This window comes from Dipodomys merriami, unplaced genomic scaffold, assembly GCF_024711535.1.
Source record: "Dipodomys merriami isolate MVZ:Mamm:240054 unplaced genomic scaffold, mDipMer1.0.p SCAF_10, whole genome shotgun sequence".
NCBI lineage: Eukaryota > Metazoa > Chordata > Mammalia > Rodentia > Heteromyidae > Dipodomys > Dipodomys merriami.
The window spans coordinates 51243409-51271364 of NW_027202271.1; the positions used below are offsets into that span (position 1 = coordinate 51243409).

A 27956-nucleotide genomic window follows, 5' to 3' on the forward strand; every position below is an offset into this window, starting at 1 on the left:
CTAATTATTCAGGCTTGTTGAAGAATAGAAAAGCCTGAGGGGAGGAAAAATAACTGGTGGATAAAACTGCCATGTAGTTTGCTTCAAGCCAAGCATATTCTACAAGATAATTATTCTAGTTGTAACTGCTCAAGCAATAACTAGATAGCTAACTTTAAATTAGTAATATTAACTTTATTGTATAATCCAAGTCCACTTAGCTGATTACAAGTAGCATGAGGAGTGTGCCAGTGTTTAACTTCAGTAGATCATCATTTACTAAGAGAGTGTAGAGGTGGAGGGTTCAAATGAAACCAGGTATCATTTATTTTCTTTACAAAGTCCTCTAATTACAGTTGAACTTTAATCTCTACCTTTCATCTAGAACAAAACAAATAGTATTTATACATCCTCCATCAGAAGTATCTACCACCTGATACCCTCTTTGCTGAAGGAAAGATATTTGTTATATCTTTTATATGCTCTCCAAAATGATAATATATTTGATTTAAGTTCTAAGGAAATTTAAAAAACTTACCAGTTATATTATTTGTTGCCAGTAACAGATATAGAAAAGATATACCAAAAAACCCTCTTATTAACCATCACATGAGCCATAGGTAAGACTATCCTGCTGCTGAATTTTCATCTGTGAACAAATTAGGATTCCCGAAACAAGCTTTGGATACTTCGTGGCTTTGATTTTCCTCCTGTCTTCACATTAGAACCTCCAATTATGGTGACCAAACAGCTAGAAGACTTGAACGCTTTCTGTGGGGAAAGAGTGGAGCTGGAATGTGAGGTATCTGAAGATGACGCCAACGTAAAATGGTAAATAGCTTCTTGATGCCTGTCTGTGATGAATAAACTAAAAAAAAAGGTTTCCTAGGTGGTAGAACAGGAAATATAAATGGATCATCAACATGGAAATAATCTCCTTTGTGTTCATAGAGATGATATCTAAACTCGGGCTATAATCTTGGGGTTCTTTTCCATTATGCTACTGAAGAGCAATTCAGACATCTGTATGTGTGCGGATGTAGGAAGGTAGACACTTACTAATAAATGCTTCACTCAGTTATCCAGGTCTGTTTTATTTCAGAGGCAGTGGAGTTTCTGTATCTCTTAATCTCTATACTAGTCTTCTCACCATGCTTTACCTACAATTTACAAGGAAAGCATATTTAAATCTTTCATGTAAGTCCTCATCATTTTATTGCTATTGTAATGCAGAAAAAATATTTTTAGACCAAAAATTGACAATTGCTTTTAAAAAATTAACAATAACTAGTTCAGTCATAGAGAGCCTATCTGGTGCTCCCAGGTTCAGTCCTCAATACCACAAAAGTGAATAAGTAAACATAAGTAAAAGCTATTTCTTGCCAGGTATCACAAGTTTATATATGTAATCCTAGCTACTCAGGAGATTGAGATCTGAGGATCGTGATTCAAAGCCAGCCCAGGTAGGAAAGTCTGAGATTCTTATGTCCAATTAACCACCAAAAAGCCAAAAGTAGAGATGTGCTTCAAGTACTAACTTTGAGCAAAAGAGCTCAGGAAAAGCTTCCAGGTCCTCAGTTCAGACCCCAGGATTGGCACAATACATGTATACATACATACATGCATACATATATGTATATATGTATATACATACATATATGTATGCATGTATGTATGTATTTGCTAGTCCTGGGGCTTGAATTTAGGGCCTGGGCACTGTCCCTGAGCTTCTTTTGCTCAAGGGTAGTACTCCACCACTTGAGCCACAGCACCACTCCCAGCTTTTTCTGTTTATGTGGTACTGAAGGATTGAACTCAGGGCTTCATGCATGCTAGGCAAGCACTCTACCACTGAGCCACATTCCCAGCCCCTATATATTTCCTTGGGTAGGCAGAAAGCTCTTTTTTACATGTTCCTTGTGAGTAGCCAAAATTAAAAATTAAAAGATTCTCAATCTTGAAAGAAATATTCTCTAGGAATTGGTACATAAGAGTTTATTTATGCTCATCTAAAAATCATAGCTAACTTTTAAAATGTGTCAAAAGCCTCAAAAGGGGTAATATCCATTCTTAAGATTCTGCTTCTCTTTAGTACTGAATACGAAGAGCTGACTCATGTTCTTTTAGCATAGTTTTGTACAATACTTGTTACAAGACAGATTTCTGGATAGACAGGTTGAGTCTTTAATCCACTGAATTCTTCATGTGTGTCTAAGATCTGCCAGAAACACTTCAAGACTCTAGGATAAAGCAATGCAGATGACCAGCCATGTTTGTTTCCTGGAGGTTCTTTTAAAGAACTGTTTGATTGAAAATTTATGTCAACACAGGTTTAAGAATGGTGAAGAGATCTTCCCTGGTCCAAAATCAAGATACAAAATTAAAGTTGAGGGCAAAAAACATATTTTGATCATAGAAGGAGCAACAAAGGCCGACAGTGCAGAATACTCTGTGATGACTACAGGCGGACAATCCTCTGCTAAACTTAGTGTCGACTGTAAGTAACATCTCCTTGGATGTCTTGCACATTGACTTACCAATGATGGTGTGCTTCTTAACCCTGTTCTATGAAAGTTTTATGCCTTTTGGTTTCTACTGGTAGCATTTTAAATATGCAAAGTGGGCCAAGTGCCAGTGGCTCACACCTGTCATGGTAGCTACTCAGGAAGTTAGATCTGAAGGTTGAGATTCAAAGCCAGCCTACGCAGACAAATCTGAGAGACTCTTATCTCCAATTACCAGCAAATATCTGGAAATGGAGGTAGAATATGCTCAAGTGGTAAAGTGCTACCCCTGAGAAAAACTGAGTGTCTGAGGCTCTGAGTTCATGCCCCAACATGATCACACGCACACACAGACATGCACAAATGTAAAAAATTGTATGCCATTATAGTTGAATGTCTATATAGGTCAGTTGGAGTCTCTGAGAATGGAACCTAGTACACAATTAAAAAGTAGAGCACCAATGTTGGAAGGAAAGTATGAAAATCACCTACCAGCAAGTTACCCAAGAAGTTATGATTCCAAGACCATAAAAATAGATGGTAGATATTTAGATACGATAACAAATCCTCATAATGTTTGCTTAATTCATAGGCTAGCTTGCTATCTATTCATTAAACAAACATCTGACATTCAGTATAATATGAAATTATAGTTGAGCTGAGAAGAACATTATTACTCAGTTGATAAATAAGAGCTTATTTGCTAATATGCTTCAGAGGCATGACAGAATTAATGTACTTGTCCTAAGACTCTCTAATAGGTCTCAATGACAGATTGTGTTCAAGTTTGCCATGTGAATTAAATAATAAAATAGCAGGATGATTGATATACATGCAGAAATTGGTATGCATGCAAAAATCTTGTTCCTTACTTCTTTGTTGATGTAGTTGTAGTACATCTGAGCATTGTTTTATTCAGAAACAATCTAGATAGACCACTTATATTTCAAGGAATTGTGGCACCTTTACTATTTCATAACAAAAGTTTTTCCCCCATAGGCAGATTCCTACCTGATAGTTCTATTCATTTGAAGCAATTGCAGTCAATGCTGCTAGCTTGCAACATAGGCATTTCTTTGTCTGTCTGTTTGTCAGTTTGTTTGTTTGTGTGTCAGTCGTGGTGCTTGAACTTAGGGCTTGGGTGCTGTCTCTGAGTTCTTTTGTTCAAAGCTGGTGCTCTACCACTTTGAGTCACAGTGCCACTTCCAACATATGCATTTTTCTTTCTTTCTTTCTTTTTTAATCTCTGTTTCTGATTTCACTTAATTTTTTTAAATTTAATTCTATTGTCAAGGTGATATACATATATACGTAAGGTAGTGAATACATTTTTTGTCAAACATTGTTAACCCCCCTCTTCGTTTTTCACCCACTTTCCCTCCCTCCAAATCCCTTTAAGTTGAAAAGTTCATTTTCAATAGTTGTCTTGTGAGTATCACTGTTGCATTGGTTTGCCCTTTGTCCTTTGTCTTACCATTTTGTTGTTCCCTTTCCCTTTCTTAATTCAGGTAAACATATGTATAATACATAGGGTACCAAAATCAAGCACAGAGACAGAAAGGACAAGCCATAGGGAAAAAGAAAAAAATGCAAGAAAAAAGAAATAACTTTAAATTTTCTTTTTTTCTTTTTTTTGGTCCAGTCATGGGGCCTGAACTCGGGGCCTGGGCGCTGTCCCTCAGCTCTTCAGCTCAAAGCTAGTGCTCTACCACTTGAGCCACAGCGCCACTCCCAGCTTTTTTCTTTTTTCTTATGTGGTGCTGAGGAATCGAACCCAGGGCCTCAGGCATGCAAGGCAAGCACTCTACCACTGAGCCACCTTCCCAGCCCAAAAGAAATAACTTTAAAAACAACAACAAAGAAAATCTTCTTGTCTCCTTATCTTGGAGTTCATTTTGCTTAGTATCATCTTATATGGTCATATGTACATAGCTATTCAGCTATTGTGATCCTCTTCTAGGACTATCCTGAACATATACTAATTATTACAAATGAGGGAAACCATGGAGCCTTTGAGTCTGGCTTACTTCAATTAGAAAAACAATAATCACTAAGCTATACAAAGTCCTACAATCAAAGCCATGGTACTTGTAGAAGAAATGGGATTGTGGGCATTACACTCAAAGAACTTGGTCAATGACACATTAAAAACAAGTATAAGGGTGGGGGTCAAGGGAAAAAGGGTAGATAAACAAAAAGAAGGCAGAAGACAATGCAGTCAAGAGTTTGTTGTGTCTGCTACAAAATTAAGAAAAATAAAGGAAGAGGTGAGTGAGAGGGGGGAGGTGAAAATATTGAAAGGGGTAACACTGATCAAGATGTACTGATTTATAAACTGCTTAATCAATTGGCATCCATTTAAAGATAAAAAATTAAATAAAACAAAGACTATGATTTTAAAAAAAACAGTGGTCGGGCTGGGAAGTTGGCTCAGTGGTAGAGCGCTTGCCTTGCATACCTGAGGCCCTGGGTTCGATTCCTCAGCACCACATAAGCAAAAACAAAAAATCCAGAAGTGGCGCTGTGGCTCAAGTGGTAGAGCACTAGCCTTGAGCTGAAGAGCTGAAGGACAGTGCTCAGGCCCAGAGTTCAGGCCCCATGATCAGACCCAAAAAAATAAAAAATAAAAATAAAATTTAAAAAACCGTGGAACCATTTTATCCACTTTAAATGGTTAATGAATATTACAATAAATGGTGCCAGAAATGAGTAGCTAATGAACAGGGGCAGTAGGAGGAAATCAGACACTGAGTTGTAAGCTCACAGGTGAGTGGAGCGGCTTATATCTCATGGGTAAACGGAGGTCACAGTGGACCTTTGGGTTGGGCATGTGTGCCTTTTCTACATTCCTGTCTGACTCAGTTCATCTGGGTGCAGTGTGTTCCCGTTACCCAGCTCTACTCAGGAATACAATCAGGTGTAAACATCTGTAAAATTGGCATAGCCTTCATCCTTCCTCTTCTATCCATTGTACCACATCAAATTTTCATCTTCAAAACAAGTGTCATAGCAGAACTGATGGCACCTTGTGACATGCTATCGTGTTGGCCCATCTAAAGCTTAGATTTGCTCCCACAAGGTGCTCTTTTATCCCCACAGTGAGACCTCTAAAGATTACAACACCGCTGACCGATCAGACTGTAAAACTGGGAAAAGAAATATGCTTAAAGTGTGAAATCTCTGAAAACGTACCTGGAAAATGGACTAAAAATGGCCTCCCCGTTCAGGAGGGTGACCGTTTAAAGGTGGTCCACAAAGGAAGGTAAGTGAGCTAGAGGAGCCACAAGAAAAAGTTGATGTGCATCTCCACTTGAAAGGACAGGTTTTGTCATCTTTGTTTGGATAGAACCCATAGGGAAATGACCTGTTTCAAAGTCTTTGCTTCCCACGGTTACAGATGTGATTTCTGTGTGGTACACATGGTCCTAATCAAAACCCATCATATCTGCCCCTCACAGTATGGCGGTATTGTCTGATCAAAGACTATTTTTCCCATCTCAACATAAAACCTCATGTTTCAAAAAGAAACCTCTGGGCACTGGAGGTTTGTGTTATAGCCACTCAGGAAGCTAAGATCTGAGGACTGAGGTTCAACGCAAGCCTGAGTCACAAAGTCCATGGAACTCTTATCTCCAGTTAACCAGCAAAAGCCAGAAATGGAGCTGTGGCTCAGGTGACAGAGTGCTAGTCTTGAGCAATAATGCTCGGCAACAACATCTAGGCCCTGAGTTCAAGCCTCAATATCTGCACAAAAATAAAATAAAAGAATGAAACAGATTTATAGGGAAACTTTGGTTTGGGCCGAGCTTCTGTACTAGGTCCAACAGACCAAACCAACAAGAAATTATCCATGCTGAAGTTCTATATCACCATACCAAACAAAATGTTTTTCAGACAGAAAAGCTGAAATCAGAAGAAAGAAACAGCAGCCAACTATTAGTTAGTATGCTATTTCCAGTTAGCATAAGGACGTATCCTCTGCTTTAACCTATACTAGGGAAGGAAATTTGAAATATTTTTGTTCTCTGTTCCTGCTTTCCTCAGCTATATGTCTATAAAGTCAGCTTCATCTGCTCAGCTTATCAGAACCCATTCTTGCTTTCTTTCTTCATTTTTTTTTTGGTGCCAGTTCTGTGACTTGAACTCAGGTCCTGGGCATGGTTCCTGAGCTTTTACACTTTATCACTTGAACCACAACACCACTTCTGACTTTTTGGTGATTAATTAGAAATAAGAGTCTCATAGACTTTCCTGCCTGGGCTGGTTTTGGTACTCAGATCTCAACCTCCTGAGTTACAGGTGTGAGCCAAACTCATTCTGTTTTATAGAATGTTATTTTCCAATTCCAAGATTGCAAATAAAAGCCAATTAAGATCTTTAAACCAAAATCATCATAATATTTTCAACACTAATAACCTCCACATGGCTTTCCAAAAAACTAGGCAAGATTTTATTCTTGGGCCATGAACGCTTACAAGGTCATGAAATGGAATTCTGGAAACTTCCAAAATAGCTTGAAACTGAGAAAATTATGTGTGCATACAAAGTACTTTCACAATCTCATAATATCTCCACACGTTTCTCTGTATGTGTATGAGAGAGAGAGAGAGAGAGAGAGAGAGAGAGAGAGAGAGAGAGAGAGAGAGAGATGGCTTGAACCCAGCTAGTTTCACACATGTCATATTAGACTTTGTAAAGTTATGAAATGAGATGAAAAAAGAATAACAGACTTGTATATATAATAAACAGGTTGTGTTTGTAGAAATAATTCCATGTACTCCAAATTAGAGAAATGGAATATGGGTCAATAAAAAAGTTAACTAAGGTTTCACATTCTCTCTCTCTCTCTCTCTCTCTCTCTCTCTCTCTCTCTCTCTCTCTCTCTCTCTCTCACACACACACACACACACACACACACACACACACATCCACATGCATGCAAGTGTATACTTACATAAAACAAGTTAATCAGATTAAGAAGTGCCTCTTTAATTTGTGTAATAAATAAAGCTTTGCAGAGTCTCAGAAGCATGCTCTTCTTGTTTCTTTAGAATCCATAAGTTAGTGATAGCCAATGCGCTCATTGAAGATGAAGGTGAATATGTCTTTACACCAGATGCCTACAATGTTCCTTTATCTGCCAAAGTTCATGTCATCGGTGAGTAGAAAACTCAAATGATTGTTAAGCTATCTTGTTTGCTATTGCTTTTGATGGAATTAGTATGCATTCAAAACTATGTAATACTCAGCCAGGTGCTTGTGGCTCACACCTGCAATCCTAGCTACTCAGGAGTCTGAGTGAGATCTGAGGATCAAGGTTCAAAAAGAAAAGGAAAGGAAAAAAAAAATAAGCAGACCTGTGGCTTGAGTGGTAAGGTGCTAGCCTTGAATGAAAAAGCTCAAGGAAAACACCCTGGCCTGAGTTCAAGCCCCAGGACCATCACAAAAAAAAAAACCAAATAACTATGCAATACTTAAAGAAAAAAAATGTGTCAGCCAGGTGTCAGTGGCTCATGTCTGTAATCCTAGCGACTCAGGAGACTGAGATCTGAGGATCACGGTTCAAAGGCAGCCCAGGAAGAAAAATCCATGAGGCTCAGCTCCAATTAACCACCAGAAAACCAGAAGTGGCTCTGTGGCTCAAGTGGTAGAGTGCTTACCTTGAGCTGAAGAGCTGAGGGACAGCACCCAGACCCAGAGTTCAACACCATGAATGACAGGAAAAAAAAAGTGTTTAAAAAGAAAAAAAAGGAAATAAAAAAATAAAAAATGTGTCAGTTGATATTAATCACTACTCATAAGTAGTAATCTTAATCTTGAGTTTTACAATGAATGTGTGTGTGTGTGTGTGTGTGTGTGTGTGTGTGTGTGTGTGCTGGTCCTAAGCCTTGAACTTACAGCCTGGAAGCTGTTCCTAAGCTTTTGCCCTACCACTTAAGCCACAGCTCTATTTCCAGCTTTTTTGGTAGTCAATTGGAGATAAAAGTCTCATGGATTTTCCTGCTTGGGCTGGCTTTGAACTGGGATCCTCAGATCTCAATCACCTGAGTAGCTAGGATTACAGATGTTAGCCACTCACAAGGAAATATTTTTTTAAAGTTCCAGGCAACTTGATCTTGACTCTTCTTATATTCTTGTAACCAGAGGCAATCACTAGGCAAGATACTTGCATAGAAATGACTGCCTGATAACAAAAGCTGTGCTTCACATTCTAGATCCTCCTAAGATCATTCTAGATGGCCTTGATGCTGACAATACTGTGACAGTGATTGCAGGAAACAAGCTCCGCCTTGAGATTCCTGTCACTGGAGAACCACCTCCCAAAGCCATCTGGAGCCGAGCAGATAAGGTGAGTTACACCGCACACACACACACACACACACACACACACACACACACACACACACACAGAGCCTATCATACCCCTTGACAGACCCATAAATGTATGAGAGGACAGTACGGATGCACTTGTTTTGAAAAAGAAATCATAGATGATTCTCAGACAAATCAGGTCATCATCATTTCTTTACTTTTCATATTTCTAACTGCTTGCTACATGGCCAAACATGTTCGGGGTTTAATGAACAAGATCTCATCATGTATTCTGTGGACCTCAAAGAGTGGACTAGGACAAGTTTACAGAAAATGAGCAATGGTTTATTAAGTCAGAAAGTAGAGGAACCAAATCACTTTGGATGATAATAAATGCCACGAAGGTAAGAACATCGTGATTACAAGTGTCCCATAGTCACTGCGGCCTCTGTGAATGACAAGAAACCTTCTTCATGAAGCTCGAAGGGAAGAGGCTTCCAGGAAAACACAATGGAAGTGCAAAGGCCCAGGGCAGTGAATGACCTAGAACTGTTGAAGGAATAGAAAGAAAGCCAATGTGGTGGGCAGAGCGAGAAGGAGAAAATCAGCTAAGGTTGGAGTGGTAGAATATCTCCAGCAAGTGTAGTTCTCTGGCTTCTTGTGAAAAAAGAAAAGAAAAGTTTTACGCTTTAAAAAAAAGCAAAGCAAAACCAAACAAAAAACCCTGATGCCAGACAATGGTGGCTCACACCTGTAATCCTAGCTACCCAGAAGGTGAGATCTGAGGACCTAGGGTCAAACCCAGCACAGGCAGAAAAGTCCCTGTGAGACTCTTATCTCCAATCAACCACCAAAAACCTGGAAGTGGTGCTGTGGCTCAAAGTAGTAGAGCATTGAGCAAAAGGCTCTAGGACAGCACCCAGGCCCCAAGTTCAAGTCCCATGACTGACAAACAAACACCTTGAGATTTCTTTTCCAAAGCAGAATTGAGAAATTATTTTGATCATGTTCTATGTTCAACAATTTAGATGTAAAAACATTTAGCTATGTCTCCAGTTCTGTTGCTAGAAGATAGATTGTTAAAAAAAAAAAATCAGGCTGGGAAGGTGGCAAAGTGGTAGAGCGCTTGCCTTTCATGCATGAGGCCCTGGGTTCGATTCCTCAGCACCACATAAGCAAAAAGAAAAAAGCCAGAAGTGGCGCTGTGGCTCAAGTGGTAGAGCACTAGCCTTGAGCTGAAGAGCTGAGGGACAGTGCCCAGGCCCAGAGTTCAGGCCCCACAACCAGACCCTACACACACACACACACACAAAAATCCACAGAATGACAGAATCATAAAGCAAAATAACTAGATTTGTATAATCTTAGCTGCTTAGAAGGCTGAGATCTGAGGATCTGAAAGTTTGAAGCCAGCCCTGGCAAAAAAAAAATCCCTGAGACTTTTATCTCCAATTAACCAACAAAAACCAGAAGTGGAGCCATGGCTCAAGTGGTACAGCAGCAGTGGCCTTTAGAAAAAACAAGTTATGGGACAGTTTCCAGGAGGTGAGTTCAAAGGAGGAGAAGGAGAAGGAGAAGGAGAAGGAGGAGGAAAAGGAGAAAGAGGAGGAGGAGGAGGAGGAGGAGGAGAAGGGGGAGGAAGACGAGGGGTAGGAGAAGGAGAGGAGGAGGAGAAGGAAGAGAGGAGGAGGAGGAAGAGGAGGAAGAGGAGAGGGAGGGGAGGAGGAAGGGGGAGGAAGGGGAAGAGAGAGAGAAGGAAGAGGAGGGAGAGGAGGAGGAGGACATAAAAGATGGTAGAACAAGAAGACAGGAAAGGTAAATATATTGAAGATTTTAATAAAAATTTCAACCATCTTGAATTGATTGGTAATTCTACTGCAAAAGAGAATTCTACTGCAAAAGTGGAAATGGGCAGCATTATTTTTTGTGTATGTCTGCCAGTCCTGGGGCTTGAACTCAGGGTGTGGGCTCTGTCCCATTGCTTTTCTATTTTTTAAATCAAAACTGGCACTCTATCACTCAGGCAACAGCTCCACTTTAGGGCACTATTTTAAGTATACATGCAACACTGATCAATAAACTATCAAAAAAAAAAGCTAGAAGTTCCTGAGTTCAAGCCTCAAGACGGGCAAAAACAAAACAAAACATAAAAATCAACATGCATTCCTAATAAAAATCTCTTAGCAAACTAGGTAACAAAAGAAGCTTTCTCATCATGAGGGAAAAAACATCAATGAAAACCTAGCTGATTATTATCCTACTTATTAAGAAAGACAGAATGCTTTTCCTCTAAGATCAAGCAGGAGATTGGTGGGGGGTTGGGGTTATTGTCACCATCTTTTGTCAACATTGTACTTGAGCTTTTTGCAGGGCAACTAGCATGGAAAAGAAAATACATCCATCTTGAAAAGGAAGAAAAACTGCCTTTAATTGCAGATGACATCATTATCAATGTGAAAAAATCCAATATTACTGTCCAACAGCCTACTAGAACAAATGTTCTAGTCGCTTCATTTTTAATATCCCAAAACTGAGAACAACCCAACTGTCTATTGACAGGCGAATGGTTGAATAGTAATATTTGCTTATAGTGGACTAGGAGTCAGCAATAAAAAAGTAATAGTTACTGATATATGCAAGAATATGAGTGTATCTCAAAATAATTACAGTGAGCAAAAGAAGAGAGACAAAAATAAGTTATTAAAATACTTTACAATTGACAATACTAAAATAAGAATACTCAACAACTAAAGTCTCAGCTATTATGGAATAGAATGCAAAATGATACATCTAGTTTTAAAAATGAAGTATGAACCTACTATAAAGCCATATGATGTTATTCCTAGTAATTTATCTGAGAGAAGTTAAAGGTTATATCCAGGGAGGAAAAACCCTATGCATCAATGTACAGCTTTGTTTACAATTGTTTGTGAAAGTTTTGTTTACAATTGTCCAAACCTGGAAAGAAAAAAAAGAAGTAAAACCTAACTTTATAAACAAGTAGGTATAACAATATGAACCCAGAGTACTACTCATCAGTGAAAAAACAATGTGCTAGTTATAGATGCAGAATATGAATGAAGTTAACCAATATTATGCGAAGTAGTATCAGGTTCAAGAGCCTATGTCCTGTCTGATTCCAGTTATATGACACTTGAAGAGAAAGAAAACACTAGGGACAGATTCTACCAGTGGTTGTCAGGCCCACGTGTGGGGTGTGATTAATGGTGGAGGAACTTGAGAACACTTTTGTGAATGGTTGTGGTAACAATTACATAATCACATCAATTTTTAAAAATTCATAGGATCATATGTATATCTCAAAAGTATGAATTTTACCCTATGGAAATTATAAGCACAACAAATGAAACAGGATTTAGAAAAGTGAAGAGGAGAGGGCTGGGAAGGTGGCTCAGTGGTAGAGCGCTTGCCTTGCATGCATGAGGCCCTGGGTTCGATTCCTCAGCACTACATAAGCAAAAAGAAAAAACCAGAAGTGGCGCTGTGGCTCAAGTGGTAGAGCACTAACCTTGAGCTGAAGAGCTGAGGGACAGCGCCCAGGCCCAGAGTTCAGGCCCCACGACCAGACCCCCCCACAAAAAAAAAAAAAAGAAAGAAAAAGAAAAGTGAAGAGGAGAGGATGTAACACTACCTTCAATAAGTATTTGTCTTTTCAAATGAAAAAAAAAAAGCAGGATGTAATCTATAACTTGAGTCAGAATTTGTCCAAAGAAATGAAATTTGTCCTATTATATAAAGTACAAGAATTACCAAAAAAAAATCAGATACTCTTACTCTTGGAGCAGTCTTGTCTCCATGAAGACTCCTGAGTCTTCATCCAGACACAAGAACAGGGAGTCAATGTAAAAGGTACTGGCATTTTTTGCCTTCTAAACTATGCTGGAATTCTATTTTTTCCTCTTTGCGTATTTACTATTCTTTTACATATAGAAAGATATCACATGGGAATCAGGGTTAAAAACATGTAAGGCTATTTTAATTTCAGGTTTAAGAAAGGAGAAAATGTTAAAAAAAATACTGAAGAAAATAGAATCGAAAACATAATAGAAGGCTCATCTTCTCTCTATACTTTGCCAATTAGATCCTCATGTTTCCATGTCCATTGAAGTGGATAGTCCATGTTCAACAATTTGAGTGGAAAACTCCTGTTTTTCATCCTCTAACTTTCTCTTGAGAACATTCATGGTTAATGGGTTTTTGGAATTGAGTCTCAACTGTACCATTTCTCAGTGGTGTGGGCTATGGCAAGTTATGTCTCTTTTCTTACCTGTGACTCTGTCACTAGAGTTGGGTGAGGTTAACGGGAAAGATGTATTTTAGGCATTAACAACCATGACTAGCTCAGGTCCTAAGACACTGTGAAGTGGGCTTTGTTGCTGTGAACATCAGGTCATATTTTTGTTTACTTCCTTGCCAGGCTATCATGGAGGGCAGTGGCCGGATACGGGCAGAATCTTACCCTGACAGCAGCACTCTGGTCATTGATGTAGCTGAGAGAGATGACTCTGGTGTTTATAACATCAATCTGAAAAACGAAGCTGGAGAAGCACATGCAAGCATCAAGATTAAAGTTGTAGGTCAGTCCTACACGTGTGAAAACTTCTAGAATCAAGCTGACGTGTCTAGATTGAGAATACTCTTGGCCTTCAGACAACTTCTCTGGGCAACCAACCAATGACAGACATCATACAGTGATAGTATATCACCATCTCTTTTATTTTTCTGCCTTTGCCATTTTCCTTTTCTTCTCTTTTCTTCCCTTTTCTTTCTCTTCTTTTTTCTTGCCTACATGCCTTCCCATTGGAGGAATAAGTAGCTACTTTCAACCATTTGGAGTTGCTGGTCATTGGCTTTGCAAAGTCAGAGTTGCTTCTAAGTACCATAAAGTTCACTGAGGGGCTGGGAAGGTGGCTTAGAGGTAGAGTGCTTGCCTAGCATGCACCTGGGTTCGATTCCTCAGTACTACATACACAGAAAAAGCCAGAAGTGGCGCTGTGGCTCAAGTGGTAGAGTGCTAGCCTTGAGCAAAAGAAGCTCAGGGACAGTGTCCAGGCCCTGAGTTCAAGCCCCAGGACTGATCAAAACAAAAAACAAAAAAAAATCACGGAAATAGAATTAGCAAAAAAATTTCCCACCTCACAATGGTTACAGAGGAATAGGATCTGCCTTGGTCCTTAGACAGCTACTGTGTGTGCATTGTCTTAAGCCTCAAACCAAGGAAAACGTGACTAGTAGATGACTATTGTTACAGGGGCTCATGGTCTCCTCTTCTCATCGAAGTTTTCTTTTGAGAGGTGTATTTCCAGTTGACCAGAAATTACTCTGTATGTTTATAAGACATGGTGACTTGGCCATTTCTGACTTGAATTTCTACCAGCCAATATCACGAATCTTCCTCCTGAGCTAAAATCTACAATCATTTGCCCTTGATTCACTTCACCTTTTTCAAAGAACAAAACTTTCTAGTTTCATGAAGAGCTTATGTTCTGATGTGAAGACATTACTTTAAAGGACTTGGAGATGTCTTGTTTTGTTTTGTTTTTACTTTTTATTGGGATCTTCTCCCATGAGGCCTAGTATGATTTTTTTTTTCCCAAGTAGTTACTAAATGCATTTCAAGGAACATGGAAAAATACTCAGAAAACAACAGCTTCTGTGATTAGCACTGAAGCTCGCGTCTTCCTCTTCCCACTTTCTCTGTACTTGCTCAGTTTGTCCTCCCCTATGCTTTTCCACCACAGACATCCCGGACCCTCCAGTGGCACCCAATGTGTCGGATGTGGGGGATGACTGGTGCATCATGAACTGGGAGCCTCCTGCCTACGATGGAGGGTCTCCGATCTTAGGTAACTGCGTACGGACCAGTTGGTGTCATTGCCAGTTCACTCGGGGTCCTTTTTAACATTGTATTACTATGTGAACTTAGAACCAGGTCGCTCAAGGCCATGGGTAGGATTGGGAGCCATGTGGAGAAAGATGACGGAAGGGGTGACTTCCATCAAAATGCAGTATACTTATCAATTTTAACATGTTCAATTAAAGCGCTTTTGTATAGCTACTTAAAGATAATAATTTCTAAGTGTCATCTGTTAAAAAAAAAAAAAAGAAAACTGCATGTTCAAGAAAGCCTACTGTGATGATTCTAAATATTCACTCACATTAAAGCAGACCTATAGCCAGACTCAGGTGGCTCCTGCCTGGGATCCTAGCTACTCAGGAGGCTGAGATCTGAGGATCCACACAGTCTGAAGCCAACCTGGGCAGGAAAGTCCGTGAGACGCTTACCTCCAATAAACTACTCAGAAAAAGCCAGAAGCAGGGCTGTGGCTCAAGTGGTAAAGCGCTAGCCTTGAGCAAAAGCAGCTCAGGGACAGTGCCCAGGCCCAGAGTCAAGCCCCAGGACCAGAAAACACACACACACACACACACACACACACACACACACACACACACACACACTTAAAGATATTCTGGCTGGATACTGGTGGTGTATGCCTGTAATCCTAGTTACTCAGGAGGCTGAGATCTGAGGATCAACGTTTGAAGCCAGCCTGGGTAGAAAAGTCCCTGAGACTCATCTCCAATAAACCACTCAAAAGGCAGAAGTGGTGCTGTGATTCAAGAGGTAGAGCAGTAGCTTGGAGTGCAAAAAGGCCAAGGACAGTGTCCAGGACCTGAGTTCAAGCCCCATAAGCAACAACAACAATAAAAGATATTCTGCAATTACATACAGTTTATAATATTCTACAATTACTTGAGATTTAAATTTTTTATTTGAATGCTTGTTCTCTTTCTTTGCCAGTTATCAGTAGCTATTATTGAAACAATTATACATCTAACTTAACAGTGTTTAAGTTAGTAAATGACTAGTGTCATTATAGTTACAACATGAATAAATTTCCTTTAGCACTAAATGCCTGGAGAAATTTGCTTGCCCTATGGCAGAAGGAATTTTTTTTCTTATAAACTAATTATTCCTTCCATCTTATCTTCATTGCTGGCACTCAGAGACAACTATATTGACTCTGCATTATATTTTCAACCATAGTGGCTAAGTTGCTATGACCTATATGTGTGTGATTCATTTTTTCTTCTTTTTTAGTATAATTTAAAATTTTCTAGTCCTTTTATTGTAGCTATATCTTTTTGTATCTATATCTTATAATGTTAATATTGGTATTTTATTAGCATAAATTACAAGGGTTTTGTTCAAATTGTGCATGAGTTTTCTTTTTAACATTTCCATTTATGTGTACAATGCAGAGAGAGAGAATGTGTGTGAATATATGTGTATGCCAGTACGAGGGCTTGAACTTAGGACTTTCGTACTGTCTCTCCTACCCTTTATCATTCTCCTTCCTACCCTTTCCCACTTTCCAGACCAGCTTCAGTATCATTTTTTAATAATATCTGATTGGAATAAGGTGGGTTAAAATATGAACCTACAGGATTATTTCACTTGGTGTGCAAAGAACATACAGACTTTAAAGAACTTCCCATATCTGCTAAAGTTTCAGTTTAGAGATCTTAGTTTCCTTTTTGTGCACCTGCAGGGTACTTTATTGAGAGGAAAAAGAAACAAAGCTCCAGGTGGATGAGACTCAACTTCGACCTCTGCAAAGAAACAACTTTTGAGCCCAAGAAAATGATTGAAGGAGTAGCCTACGAAGTCCGCATCTTTGCTGTCAATGCCATCGGCATCTCCAAGCCCAGCATGCCCTCCAAACCATTTGTTCCTCTGGGTGAGTCCAGAAAGATATGTCTTCAGTCATAGGATCCATTGCCCCAGGTCTAATTACAGCAGGCCCCCAGGCTTCTTGGTGTTGTATGTGAGGTAGGGGTTGGATGGAAGAGGTAAGGGGCCATATTCTGTCTGTGAAATTCAAGGCAACTGTGGTAGAGTTGACAACAGTCATAACGTCAACCCCAGCGGTGGGTGGCTGCATTTCCAGTTTCCACAGCCAAGATGAAGCTGGGCTCAGGATTAGACTATGCTGCTTCATTCCTTCTTTCTTTCCAAAGTCTTAGAGACCTGGGTGTGAGCACTGCAGTATAAACTTAAGCTACCTGAGATGTGTTCAGCTGTCTACAGCTAGAAACACACGCCTGCTTTGTAACTGCACTTGAAGCATTACCCACTAACCCCAAAAACATGCCAGTTCAGTGAGGATGCCTCCTTTAGTTTATGGTACTTTTGCAACTGAAAGGAAATTTAGTGCAGGAGTCTGTGCTTTAAACTCAGAGGCTTATGGGAAATTTCCTTGAGATCATTAGGTCCCCCAGCTTGGACTTCTTCAATTCCATTGGGCCTCCCAGGCTCTCTCACCGATCCTAAGCTGGAGAACAAATATAGGAATATTTCTACAAGTCACACGTTGAGCAGATTTTTGCCCTCACACACTATGATGGGAGAAGGGTGCTTAATTGGATTAATTGATTAATTAATTAAGGTGTGGGGTTTCGGGCTTCAGTGTCTATTTTTCTTTTCTTTTTTCTTTCTTCTGGTCCTGGGGCTTGAACTCATGGCCTGGGTACTGTCATTAAGATTTGTGGCTCAACGCTAGTGCCATAGCTCCATTTCTGGCTTTTTGGTGATTTATTGGAGATAAGGGTTTCACAGACTTTCCTGCGTGGTCTGGCTTCAAACCACAATCCTCAGATCTCAGCCTCCTGAGCAGCTAGAATTGCAGCATCCGGCTTCAGTGTCCTCCCTTTCCTGTCCTCTCTTTTCCTTTCCTTCCTTTCTTCCTTCCTTTCTTTTTCTTTCTTTTTTCTCATTCTTTCTCTTCTTCCTTCCTTCTTTCCTTCCTTCCTTCCTTCCTTCCTTCCTTCTTTCTTTCTTTCTTTTTCTTTCTCCCTTCCTTCCTTCCTTCCTTCCTTCCTTCCTTCCTTCCTTCCTTCCTTCCTTCCTTCCTTCCTTTCTTTCTTTCTTTCGTTCTTTCTTTCTTTCTTTCTTTCTTTCTTTCTTTCTTTCTTTCTTTCTTTCTCTTCCTTCCTTCCTTCCTTTCTTTCTTCCTTCCTTTCTTTTGTCAGTCATGGGGCTTGAATTCAGGACCTGGGTGCTGTCCCTGAGCTCTTTCACTCAAGGCTACCACTCTACCACTTTGAGCCACAGCTCTACTTCCAATTTTCTGGAGCTTAATTGGAGTTAAGAGTCTCATGAACTTTTCTGCCCAAACTGGCTTTGAACTGGGAAGGATCCAGTTCTTTCTTAGGGAAGACCTCAGCCTCCTGAGTAGCTAGGGTTACAGGCATGAGCCATGAATGCCCAGCTTTCAGCATCTATTTTTATTTTTATTTATTTTGGTCCAGTTGTGGGGCCTGAACTCTGGGCCTGGGCGCTGTCCCTCAGCTCTTCAGCTCAAGGCTAGCACTCTACCACTTGAGCCACAGCACCATTTCCAGCTTTTTCTTTTTGCTTATGTGGTGCTGAGGAATCGAACCCAGGGCCTCAGGCATGCAAGGCAAGTGCTCTACCACTGAGCCACCTTCCCAGCCCATCAACATCTATTTTTAATTGCATCTCGATTCATTTCAACAGGTTTCATGCTGCTTTTTCTGTCTCCTTTATCTTGTCAGCTGTAACCAGCCCTCCAACTCTTCTGGCCGTTGACTCTGTTACCGACTCATCTGTGACAATGAAATGGAGGCCGCCAGACCAGATTGGAGCTGCAGGTTTAGATGGCTATGTGCTAGAGTATTGCTTTGAAGGAAGTAAGTACCCCTAGATGTTACAGTGAATACCATCATCCCTAGGTGAGACATGTCCCCATTTTCTTTTCTCGCTCTTGGGAATGCATCTCATACTGAAAATGAGATCAAGTCTGATGTCATCCTCTGATGTGTATAAAAATGTAGTCTTTTTCTTAAGTCATAGTAAATTAAGATGCTAATAAATTAAGACCTGAAAACCACCCTGGCTAGGCCATGATATTAGATGACATGATTGAATGGAGAGATAGGAGGAAGAGCTTCTGACAAAACTTCAGGGATCTCTGTTCCTGCAACCAGTCTAGCTGCATAGTACCTTAGCACAGCACACTGAAAGTCTAGTTAGAATGAAGCACATAGGGATTTCTAAAACCATCATGGAACTACTTAACAAAAGAACCACCATTTGATGTAATAATGAGAGACTACATGTTTGACTCTGTGGCGATCGTCTCTTGACTCCTTAAGGAAGGGAACAAAAACAATGAAGAACAGGCAAAAGAATTTAAAACAGCTCTTACAAGCAGCATCATTAAATTTCAGAAACTACGAAGCATGATGTGGCAGTAAGCTACCTTAAAGCTTGGAAATATGAAACTTGGGGGAGAGGGAGATCACTAATAGAAGTAATGGAAGAATAGAAAATGCCACGCGAAAACATGGATCAAAACAAAATAATCTGACAGTCACCAAAAGCCTGATGTGTTTCTTGGATTCCTCCATGGATAGCGTTCAACTATTGGTGAATTACAGGCTGGGGATATAGAGCTCTTTCCTAACATGATTGAGGCACTGGGTTCAATTCTCAGCACAGGAAAAAGAGATAGAGAGGAGAGAAAGAAGGAAGGAAGGGAGAGAGGGAGGAAGGAAGGGGAGGGGGGAGAGAGGGAAGGAGGGAGGGAACCAAAACAAGGAAGGAAGGGAGGAAGGAAGGGAGGAAGGAAGGAAGGAAGGAAGGAAGGGAAAAAAGGAAGGAAGAAAATGGGAACATAAAACTGCTCTGGCAGTGGGCACAGGTCCTCTCTGATCGATGGGAGATAAACAAGAGAAGCTTGCTCTGCTCTACTTTTAGTGGAACCTGAAATTTAATCCTTAAAATGACTCTTTGAATCCCAGACTATAATGCAAATAAATACTCCAAATGAAGAACAGAGAGGACAGTGTGCATTTGCAAAGCGAGGGCTGTGAATACAAATGCACCTTCACTGGAGGAAATCCACTGTGGGGAAGAAACTTATGAAGAAAAATTTACTGCTTAGAAGAAAGCCCAGACTCTGGATGGAGTCACCAATAGAAATAATCGTTGCTGCTCAGAAGGGAAGAAGAGGAGTGGGGGCATTCTCAATGCCCTGTGCATGTACCTCACTCAGGGTACTAGACTTGGTCTTCCCAGGTCTTCGCAAGCCACTATCCAAACCTATGGGGATTCCAAAATTTAAAAAAAAAAATTTAAATAAAGCCTCAGGGTAAATGCAGCAAGAGGAATGGATACCGTGACTAATTCAATGAGAAAAATCTTCAGCATTTCAGAATATGGTTGATTCCTATTTCATTTGTCCCTTTATTCTTCTTTTATAAAAGTCACAAGACAGCACTCTATAGATTGTGCAGGCGACAGAACTTCTTAATCTTATATTTGTGATGTGGCTGCTGAACCCAAACATGTTGTGAATGTATGAAATAGAGCAAATTCTTTACTCTTTTCTTTCTGATAGGTTTAAAAAGTAAGAAGATACAGCAAAATGATAGATGGCTGTCATTTTGATGTTACCCACCGTAGATAAAATACAACAAAGTGTATTTTACATAATTGTGCGTGTGATCTGCGTAGATATATATGTATAGATGGGTATACATATGTATATGTACGCAGTCATTATTATGTATATATTTTGCCACATAACCTTTTGGAATTAGCTTTCTATTGAAGTTCTTTCATAACGTGTAGATCTCTCTTCGTAAAGTTCCTTTTTCTTTTATGTGGCTGCCTCATCCTTTGTTCTCTTTTAATGGCTGGTGTCCTCCAAACTAATTTTCTGTAGTGTTTAATGCTTTTGGATATGTGAGGTTTATTCTGTAAGAGAATTCTTTCTTGTATACGATTGTGTGGTTTGGGTTTTTTTTGGTTTTGGTTTTGGTTTGTTTGGTTGGTTCTGCCTCTCTCTTGGTTTTGTTTTTTGTTACTGTGATGCCTGCAGCATTTTACTCTTTTCTTTCTCCACTCGAGCTCAGTCTTTTCTTTCTTAAATTCTCACTTCACCTATTAAACAACTTTCATGATGTTCGTTTATCCCTCTGGACATCATTTTCTTTCTCTATTTTCCTCCATGAAAGTGGCTTAAATGTGAGGATGGGTTGGGTTTTTTTCCCTCTGCCCTACTGTATCTTTACCATGTTTTCTCTTGAAACTTGCTTTTCCCTGTACTTCGTTCTTTTGTACATGCTTTCATCTATTTTTTTTCTCTTTTATCTCTTGACTACGAAAATACTAACAATATAGCAGCTCTCTGACAGACCATTTGTTTAAAGATTTATCACTTTTTTCCCCCCAGAGATGCCAGGATATCTTGATTCCCTGCCTACTCTTTCTTCATATTCCTGGTGGGGCTAGAAGAAGACAGAGGCAAAGATTCCAGTGCCAGCTAGTCTTGTCCCTGCCCCAGCACCTTTCCTAGTTCAAGCAAAGGCATATCATCCCCAACCAGAGGGGCATGGTCCAAAACAAACCAGTGAGGGCCCCTCCCACCCCCCCACCCCCCACCATCCCCCCTGCCCAGGAAACATAGGGACCCTGGGGCAGGCTCAGTTTCTTTTCTTAATCCAGAATTTGTTGTGATGGCAACCAGGGATGCCTCCTGAGCTTCTGGAGCAGATTCCATTCATAACCTGGAAAGACATGGCTGAGTCCCTGGCTGGCTTTACGCCTTAGGACAAGTCTCATATTTCAAGGTTCTGATGAGGGACCCCCACCCCGGGAGCATCAGGTTCCCTAGGGACTGGAGAAGACCCTCCCAGGGTTGAAGTAGAGGGACCGGAACCCAGGAAGATGTTCCACTGTGCACTGAACGCTTCCCTACCATGGAATCTAGGGCCTGTTCCTCTTTTTCCTTCAGGATCTTGCTTTGCCATTCTCTATCTCTTCTTTCTACAGCTGGAGGTGCCCCACCCCGCCTCCTTTTTCCTCTCCTTTTTCTTCTCCTTTTTCTTTTCCTCTCCTCTTCCTCCTCCTCTTCTTCCTCCTTCTCTGTCTTCTCTTTCTCCGTCTCCTCCTCCTTCTTCTTCTCCTTCTCCTTCTCCTCCTTCTCCTCCTTCTCCTCCTTCTCCTTCTCCTTCTCCTCCTTCTCCTCCTTCTCCATCTCCTCCTTCTTCTCCTTCTCCTTCTCCTCCTTCTCCTTCTCCTTCTCCTTCCTCTCTCTCTCTCTCTCTCTCTCTTAGATCCTTCCTTTTCTCTGGAGCAGGTGCCTCAGGACAGAAGCCACAGGCTGCACCCCAGCAGGCCGTGGCCCTCCTGAGAAGCTCCCCTCTCCTAACACGTTTGGTCTCTTGCGTCACTACCCTGAAGACAAATCTCTCTTGCATACTTTGCATACTGTACTAACAGAGAATGCTGACTACTGATGCAACATTCTTCTGGTGTGAAAGTGGATGTCTTTAATTAATTTTAATGACGGATTCTCAAAGGTACAGCAGCAAAACAGTCTGGTGAAAATGGGGAGGCTGCCTATGAGCTACCAGGTAACGTATTCTGTGACACTCTTGAACTTTCTCACTGTGTGATAACTTTTTCCCCAGAATGTTCTGTGGCCACACATGGACTGTCCTCACGCCCCCTCCCCCCCAACACACACACACAGAGTTTGGGGTAAGGGGAGGAGGCTCAATCTGTGGGCACAATACCTACCATCTTTTAGAAGCTGAAATACTTGTAAACCTGGTGGCTGGGTTTCACTTCTTTTGAGGTTGTAGACAACGCTACCAAGAATGTTGTGAAGTTTTGGGGGGTTATTTTTTTAATCTCTCTTTATTTTTACAAATCTGGTCTTTGATGAAAAGAAAAGACTGCTCCACTTCCTTTAAAGTATCAATCAGCTCATGAGCTGCGTTCCCTCCTTGTAAACATACTGTTCTTTTCTTCATGAATGCTAATGAACACAGTCACATTCTTTGAGCTCGCATTAGTGTCTGGCAATAAAAATATAGCCAAGATAAAATGGAGAGATTATATAATGATCAAGGTCAGTGTCTCATTCATAGTGGCAATTTCCTGGAGCCAAATATAGTAGCTCACACCAGTAATCCTAGCTACTTAGGAGGCAGAGATAAGAGGACTGAGGTTTGAAGCCAGCCTAGGCAAAAAGTTAGCAGAAACCCTGTGTCAATAATCATGACATGTCTTTGTCATCCTACCTCTGCAGAAGGGTAGGTAGGCCAATTGGGGTTTTAAGGCTCATTCCTAGCAAAAGTGAAAGGCCTCATGTGAAAAATAGCTAAAGCAAAAATAGCTGGGCATGTAGCTTAAGTGGTAGAGCACCTGCTTAAGAGGTATGAGCTCATTAGTTCAAAACCCTAGTGCCACAAAAAAAAATAGCAATTGCAATTTCTTGTCTTTTTGAGCTTTAATGTGCACTAATGCTTACATATTGCAATAAAACTATTATAAAACCTTCAGTTCAGTGTCTAAGATGCAGAATCCATTGAGTAAAAGGCGAAGTTTTTTTTTTTTCAAAAACAGCAGAATCTGAAAGTTTATTCTTTCTATTTCTTATGTTGGTCACTTTAGGCCATATTTTTATTTAAGTGCATGAACAATGCCCATTGATGTACTCACGTCCAGAATGAAATCATACTCTTTCCAATGATTTCTGAGTAAAAGGTTAAGTTGGAATTGGCAACAGCTAAGGTGATTTCTTTCACTTAACAGGTTTTTCTTTTTTCTTGTATGGGTTTTAGCTGAGGATTGGATAGTTGCAAACACAGATCTGATTGACAAGACAAAGTTCACCATTAATGGTCTGCCCACCGACTCTAAGATCTTCGTGCGTGTGAAGGCTATTAATGCAGCAGGTGCTAGCGAGCCCAAGTACTATTCTCAGCCCATCCTTGTGAAGGAAATTATAGGTAGGTGACAAGGTTTTCCAATTTAATCTTCTCTTTTTATTGTCTTAAGCTCCTTTCTTGCTCAGAGGCAGAGAGATTGCTTGACTTCATAGGACAGTTTGTGCCATGAGACTCATTAAATGAGACTCATTAAAAACGGATCATTCAAGATGAAATGTGGATTTGTATGTGTGCACGCGCGCGCGCACACACACACACACACACACACACACACACACACACACGTGCGTGCGGGAGTGTGGTACCAAGGTTTGAATTCAGGACCTTATGCTTGCTAGACAGGCACGCACTCTACCATTTGAACCTCTCTCCCATCAATTTTTACTTTTATTGTTTTTCAAATAGGATCTTGCATTTATGCTCTGGCTGATCTGGATATCAATCTTCCTATTTATATTTCCCACATTATTGGGATGCCATTGTTTCCAGCTTTTTTGTTAGTTTGGCATGGAAATCTCATCAACTTCTCCCCTGGGCAGGTCTTAAATCACAAATCCTCCTGATTTCCACCTCCCAGATTACAGATATCAACCACTGTACCATCTGACAATAGATTGTAATGCTACAGAGTATGAAAAAGGTCATTGACATGGTTTCAGGTTCACATTGCAGCCAACCTTTAGGAAACTACAACCATATTTTGGTGTAGAGTCAAAGAGGAATATTTACAATTGCATGAAACGCTTATTAAAGTATTTCTCCCCAGGAAACAAGCAAATGAGTTCATTATATTCAATGTACATTATGTAAAATCCGAATTACATAATTTGAGGATAGGGATAGGCCAGGAAAAAATGAGAACAGTAGAAGGGGTCACATTGACCAAAAAGCATTGTCCTCATAACCTGACTTATGGACTTATAACTTCTTTGTACAATTTACTACTAAGTATTTCCCTCATAGGAAACTACAATCCATGTTTTACTGTGGAATCAAAGAGGAATATCTATAATTGCCTGAAAAGTTTCTTAAAATATTCCTACCATCTATGTGAAAATATGCTTTGTGTACATACTGCACCAGATTGAAGGTAGAAATAAATATGAGAATCCAACTATCTTTTACTGAGTCGGAGAGGAGAAACTATTGAACTCTATTGAGCCTACCTACCTAGCAAGTGCTAGCTGTTAATTTTTTTTAATAATGAAAAAGGAGCGTTATATCAACATTTAGATCTTTAACAGAATGATCATTGGAAAAAGATTATTGCTGTTAGGTACTATGGGAAACATATGTATAAGATCTTGAGATAAAATATGTCAGTTTAAAAAAATGTTTTAGACCCATAACAAAAATAAAAATACAAAGCTGTAAAAAAGCCAGAGCAATGGAGAATGTTGCAACTGTCAAAACATCTCTGTTGGAAGACTATAGTTTGGACCAGAGTTGCCATTTGTTCTGTTAGTGGTAGATCTAAGCTTGTATTACAGAAATATGACTATAAAGATTGGCTGCTAAGCATCATGCCATTGTGCCTATGCATGGCTATTTCAGAGATAGAGTACTGACTGTGAAATTATACGATTTTCCCTTCTCAGAGCCTCCAAAGATTCGCATCCCAAGGCACCTAAAACAAACCTATATCCGCAGAGTTGGAGAAGCCGTGAATCTAGTTATACCTTTCCAGGTAACATTCTAGTGCTCTCTCATTTTCTCTCTCTGGGGCTGACGTATTTACAAGGTAGACAAAAGTACTTGACTATTCAAGTTCATCATGGCTCAGGATTTCCTTGGAAAACTGTAAGTCAATGCATTGAAAAGATTTGCATGATCACGGAAGTATCTCTCTCTTAAAAAAATGTCTTTATTGAGATGAAGTGATTACATAAATTGCACTGTATTGTGGGAAAGTGATACTTAGCTAAAGTCACAAACACACTGTAACCTTCACAAGGCAACTTGTTATTATCTTGGCCTATAAAGCGTATCAACTTTAACAATACAACTATTTCTTCCAAACTGGTTGATATGTATATTTCTTTCCTTTTGCTTAGTGTAAGCTGTTTCCTCATGAAAGTGTCTTTTGCTATTGAAGAAGATCAGAGGCTGGGAATGTTGGCTTAATGTTAGAGTGCTTGCCTAGCATGGACAAAGCCCTGGGTTCAATCCCTCAGTACCACATACACAGAAAAAGCTGAAGTGGCACTGTGGCTCAAGTGGTAGGGTTCTAACCTTGAGCAAAAGCAGCTCAGGGCCAGTGACCAGGCCCTGAGTTCAAGCCCTAGGACTAGCAAAAATAAATAAATAAATAAATAGAAGATCAATATATAGAACTGTCAGATTTTTCTTCTTCAGAAGACAAACAAGATGTAGTCTTGAAGCTGGGGGCTACAGGGGAAGAATATTTAGAAGAGACCACATGAAGGTGACTCTGTATGGTCCCAGCTTTTTGTAACACTGATTTCGTTGTTATTGTTGTTATTATTATGGGACTGGGGTTTGAACTCAGGGCCTTGAGCTTGCTTGGCTTCCTTACTCAGCGTTCATGCCCAACTGCTTGAGCTTATGCCTCTAGCCCTGCTTTTTCTGGGTAGTTAAAGTCTTTTGGACCTTTCTGCCTGGGCTAGCTTCCAACTATGAACTTCCAGATCTCAGCCTCCTAAGTAACTAGGATTGCAGGCATGAACCGCTTGTTCCCAGCTTGGCTAATATTTTAAGCAAAGCTCTGAGTGTAATTTATATGTATACAAGATGGGGCCCAGTGCTAGTTCATTTCTGTAATCCTAGGCACTTAGGAGGCTGAGATCTGAGGATCATGTTTTGAAGCCATACCAGACAGAAAAATCGCCAGACTTGAATCTCCAATTAACCAGCAAAAAGCTGGAAGGAAGTGTGGTTCAAGTGGTGGAATGCCAGCCTTAGTGAAAAAGCTAAGTAAGAACACAAGTCTCTGAGTTTAAGTCCCAGTTCTAGTTAAAAAAAAAAAAGAATTTAAGGTCAGCAGCCAGAGAGAACACAGAGAATTCTAGACAGGCCCAAGATCAGCACGCCATGCAGAGGAATAAACAGCACGAGCCATTAGCAATATTAATAAAATACTCGTGAAGTCTAGAAAATTGGGCAGGACCTCAGTCTTTATACCTGCCCTGAAAGATGAGTATATCATTATTCCTATTTCACAAATTAGGAAAGTAAGACCTGGAGAGTTATATAATTTGCTGAAGGGTATACAGCTATTAAATAGCCAAGATCCAAATATAGCTCCCAGAGCTTCAGGGCATACAGTCATAATCAATATTCTGTGTCTTTCATATTGGAGACCTAGTTCCAGTACTTCTTTAATTCTGAGGTGTTGGGCAAATAAAATGTTTAGCTCCTCTATTCAAAAAGTAAGGATCACCGTGTGCTGGTGGCTCACGCCTGTAATCCTAGCTACTCAGGAGGCTAAGATCTGAGAATCGTAGTTCAAAGCCAGCCCAAGCAGAAAAGTCTGTGGGAGTTTTATCACCAGAAACCTGGAAGTAGCACTGTGGCTCAAAGTGGTAAAGTGCTAGCTTTGAGCAAAAAGAGTGTCCAGGGACTGTACCCAAACTCTGAGTTTAAGCCCCATGACCACCACCACCACCACCGCCAACAACAACAATAACAATAACAACAACAAAAAGAGGATCATATTACTTACCTTAGTATAGTGATTAAGGGACATAATAATATTGTTCTGAGTTGTGTCTTGCAAAGAGAAGGAGGTGGATTTTGGCTGTTTCTCACTCACCTGCTACCTAAGGTAGTAATGTTTTCCAGCCTTGCCTGTAATAGATTAGGCTATTTTCATGTTTATGATGTTGACAAAAAAAATCTGGAGGGCAGGGAATGTGGCTTAGTGGTAGAGTGCTTCCCTAGTATGCATGAAGCCCTGGGTTCCACTCCTCAGCACCACATAAACAGAAAAAGCTGGAAGTGGCCCTGTAGCTCAAGTGGTAGAGTGCTGGCCTTGAGCAAAAGAAGCTCAGGGACAGTGCCCAGGCCCTGCAGTCAAGCTCCAGGACTGGCAAAAAACAACAAGAAAAGAAATGAAAGAAAGAAAAAGAAGGAAGGAGAGAAAGAAAGAGAGAGAGAGAGAGAGAGAGAGAGAGAGAGAGAGAGAGAGAGAAAGAAGGAAAGAAAGAAAGAAAGAAAGAAAGAAAGAAAGAAAGAAAGAAAGAAAGAAAAGAGAGAAAGAAAGAAAGAAAAAAGAAAAGAAAGAAAGAACAAGAGAGAGCAGGGAAGGAGGGAGGGAAGGCGGGAAAGGAGGAGGATGGAATGAAGGAAGGAAGGAGGAAAGGAAGGAAAGAAAATCTGGTGACAATCTGACTTTTCTTTTCTACTTTTTCT

The 27956-nt window shown here is 40.3% G+C and overlaps 1 protein-coding gene across 10 annotated transcripts in view; it reads left to right on the forward strand.

The window, feature by feature from the left end:
* Nucleotides 1–27956, forward strand: part of Mybpc1 (myosin binding protein C1) — a 94919-nt gene that overhangs the window by 53933 nt on the left and 13030 nt on the right. For 5 of the 10 annotated variants that reach the window (XM_069991210.1, XM_069991241.1, XM_069991249.1 and 2 more), the window contains 12 exons: nt 705–810; nt 2310–2476; nt 5583–5745; nt 7535–7641; nt 8699–8832; nt 13234–13393; nt 14558–14662; nt 16370–16558; nt 18396–18530; nt 22209–22262; nt 23478–23645; nt 25184–25272. In XM_069991210.1, coding sequence (XP_069847311.1) covers nt 705–810; nt 2310–2476; nt 5583–5745; nt 7535–7641; nt 8699–8832; nt 13234–13393; nt 14558–14662; nt 16370–16558; nt 18396–18530; nt 22209–22262; nt 23478–23645; nt 25184–25272 — 1577 coding nt within the window. The remainder of the gene's footprint in view (nt 1–704; nt 811–2309; nt 2477–5582; nt 5746–7534; nt 7642–8698; nt 8833–13233; nt 13394–14557; nt 14663–16369; nt 16559–18395; nt 18531–22208; nt 22263–23477; nt 23646–25183; nt 25273–27956) is intronic. The other 5 variants (XM_069991266.1, XM_069991232.1, XM_069991272.1 and 2 more) reach the window with 1 other exon arrangement.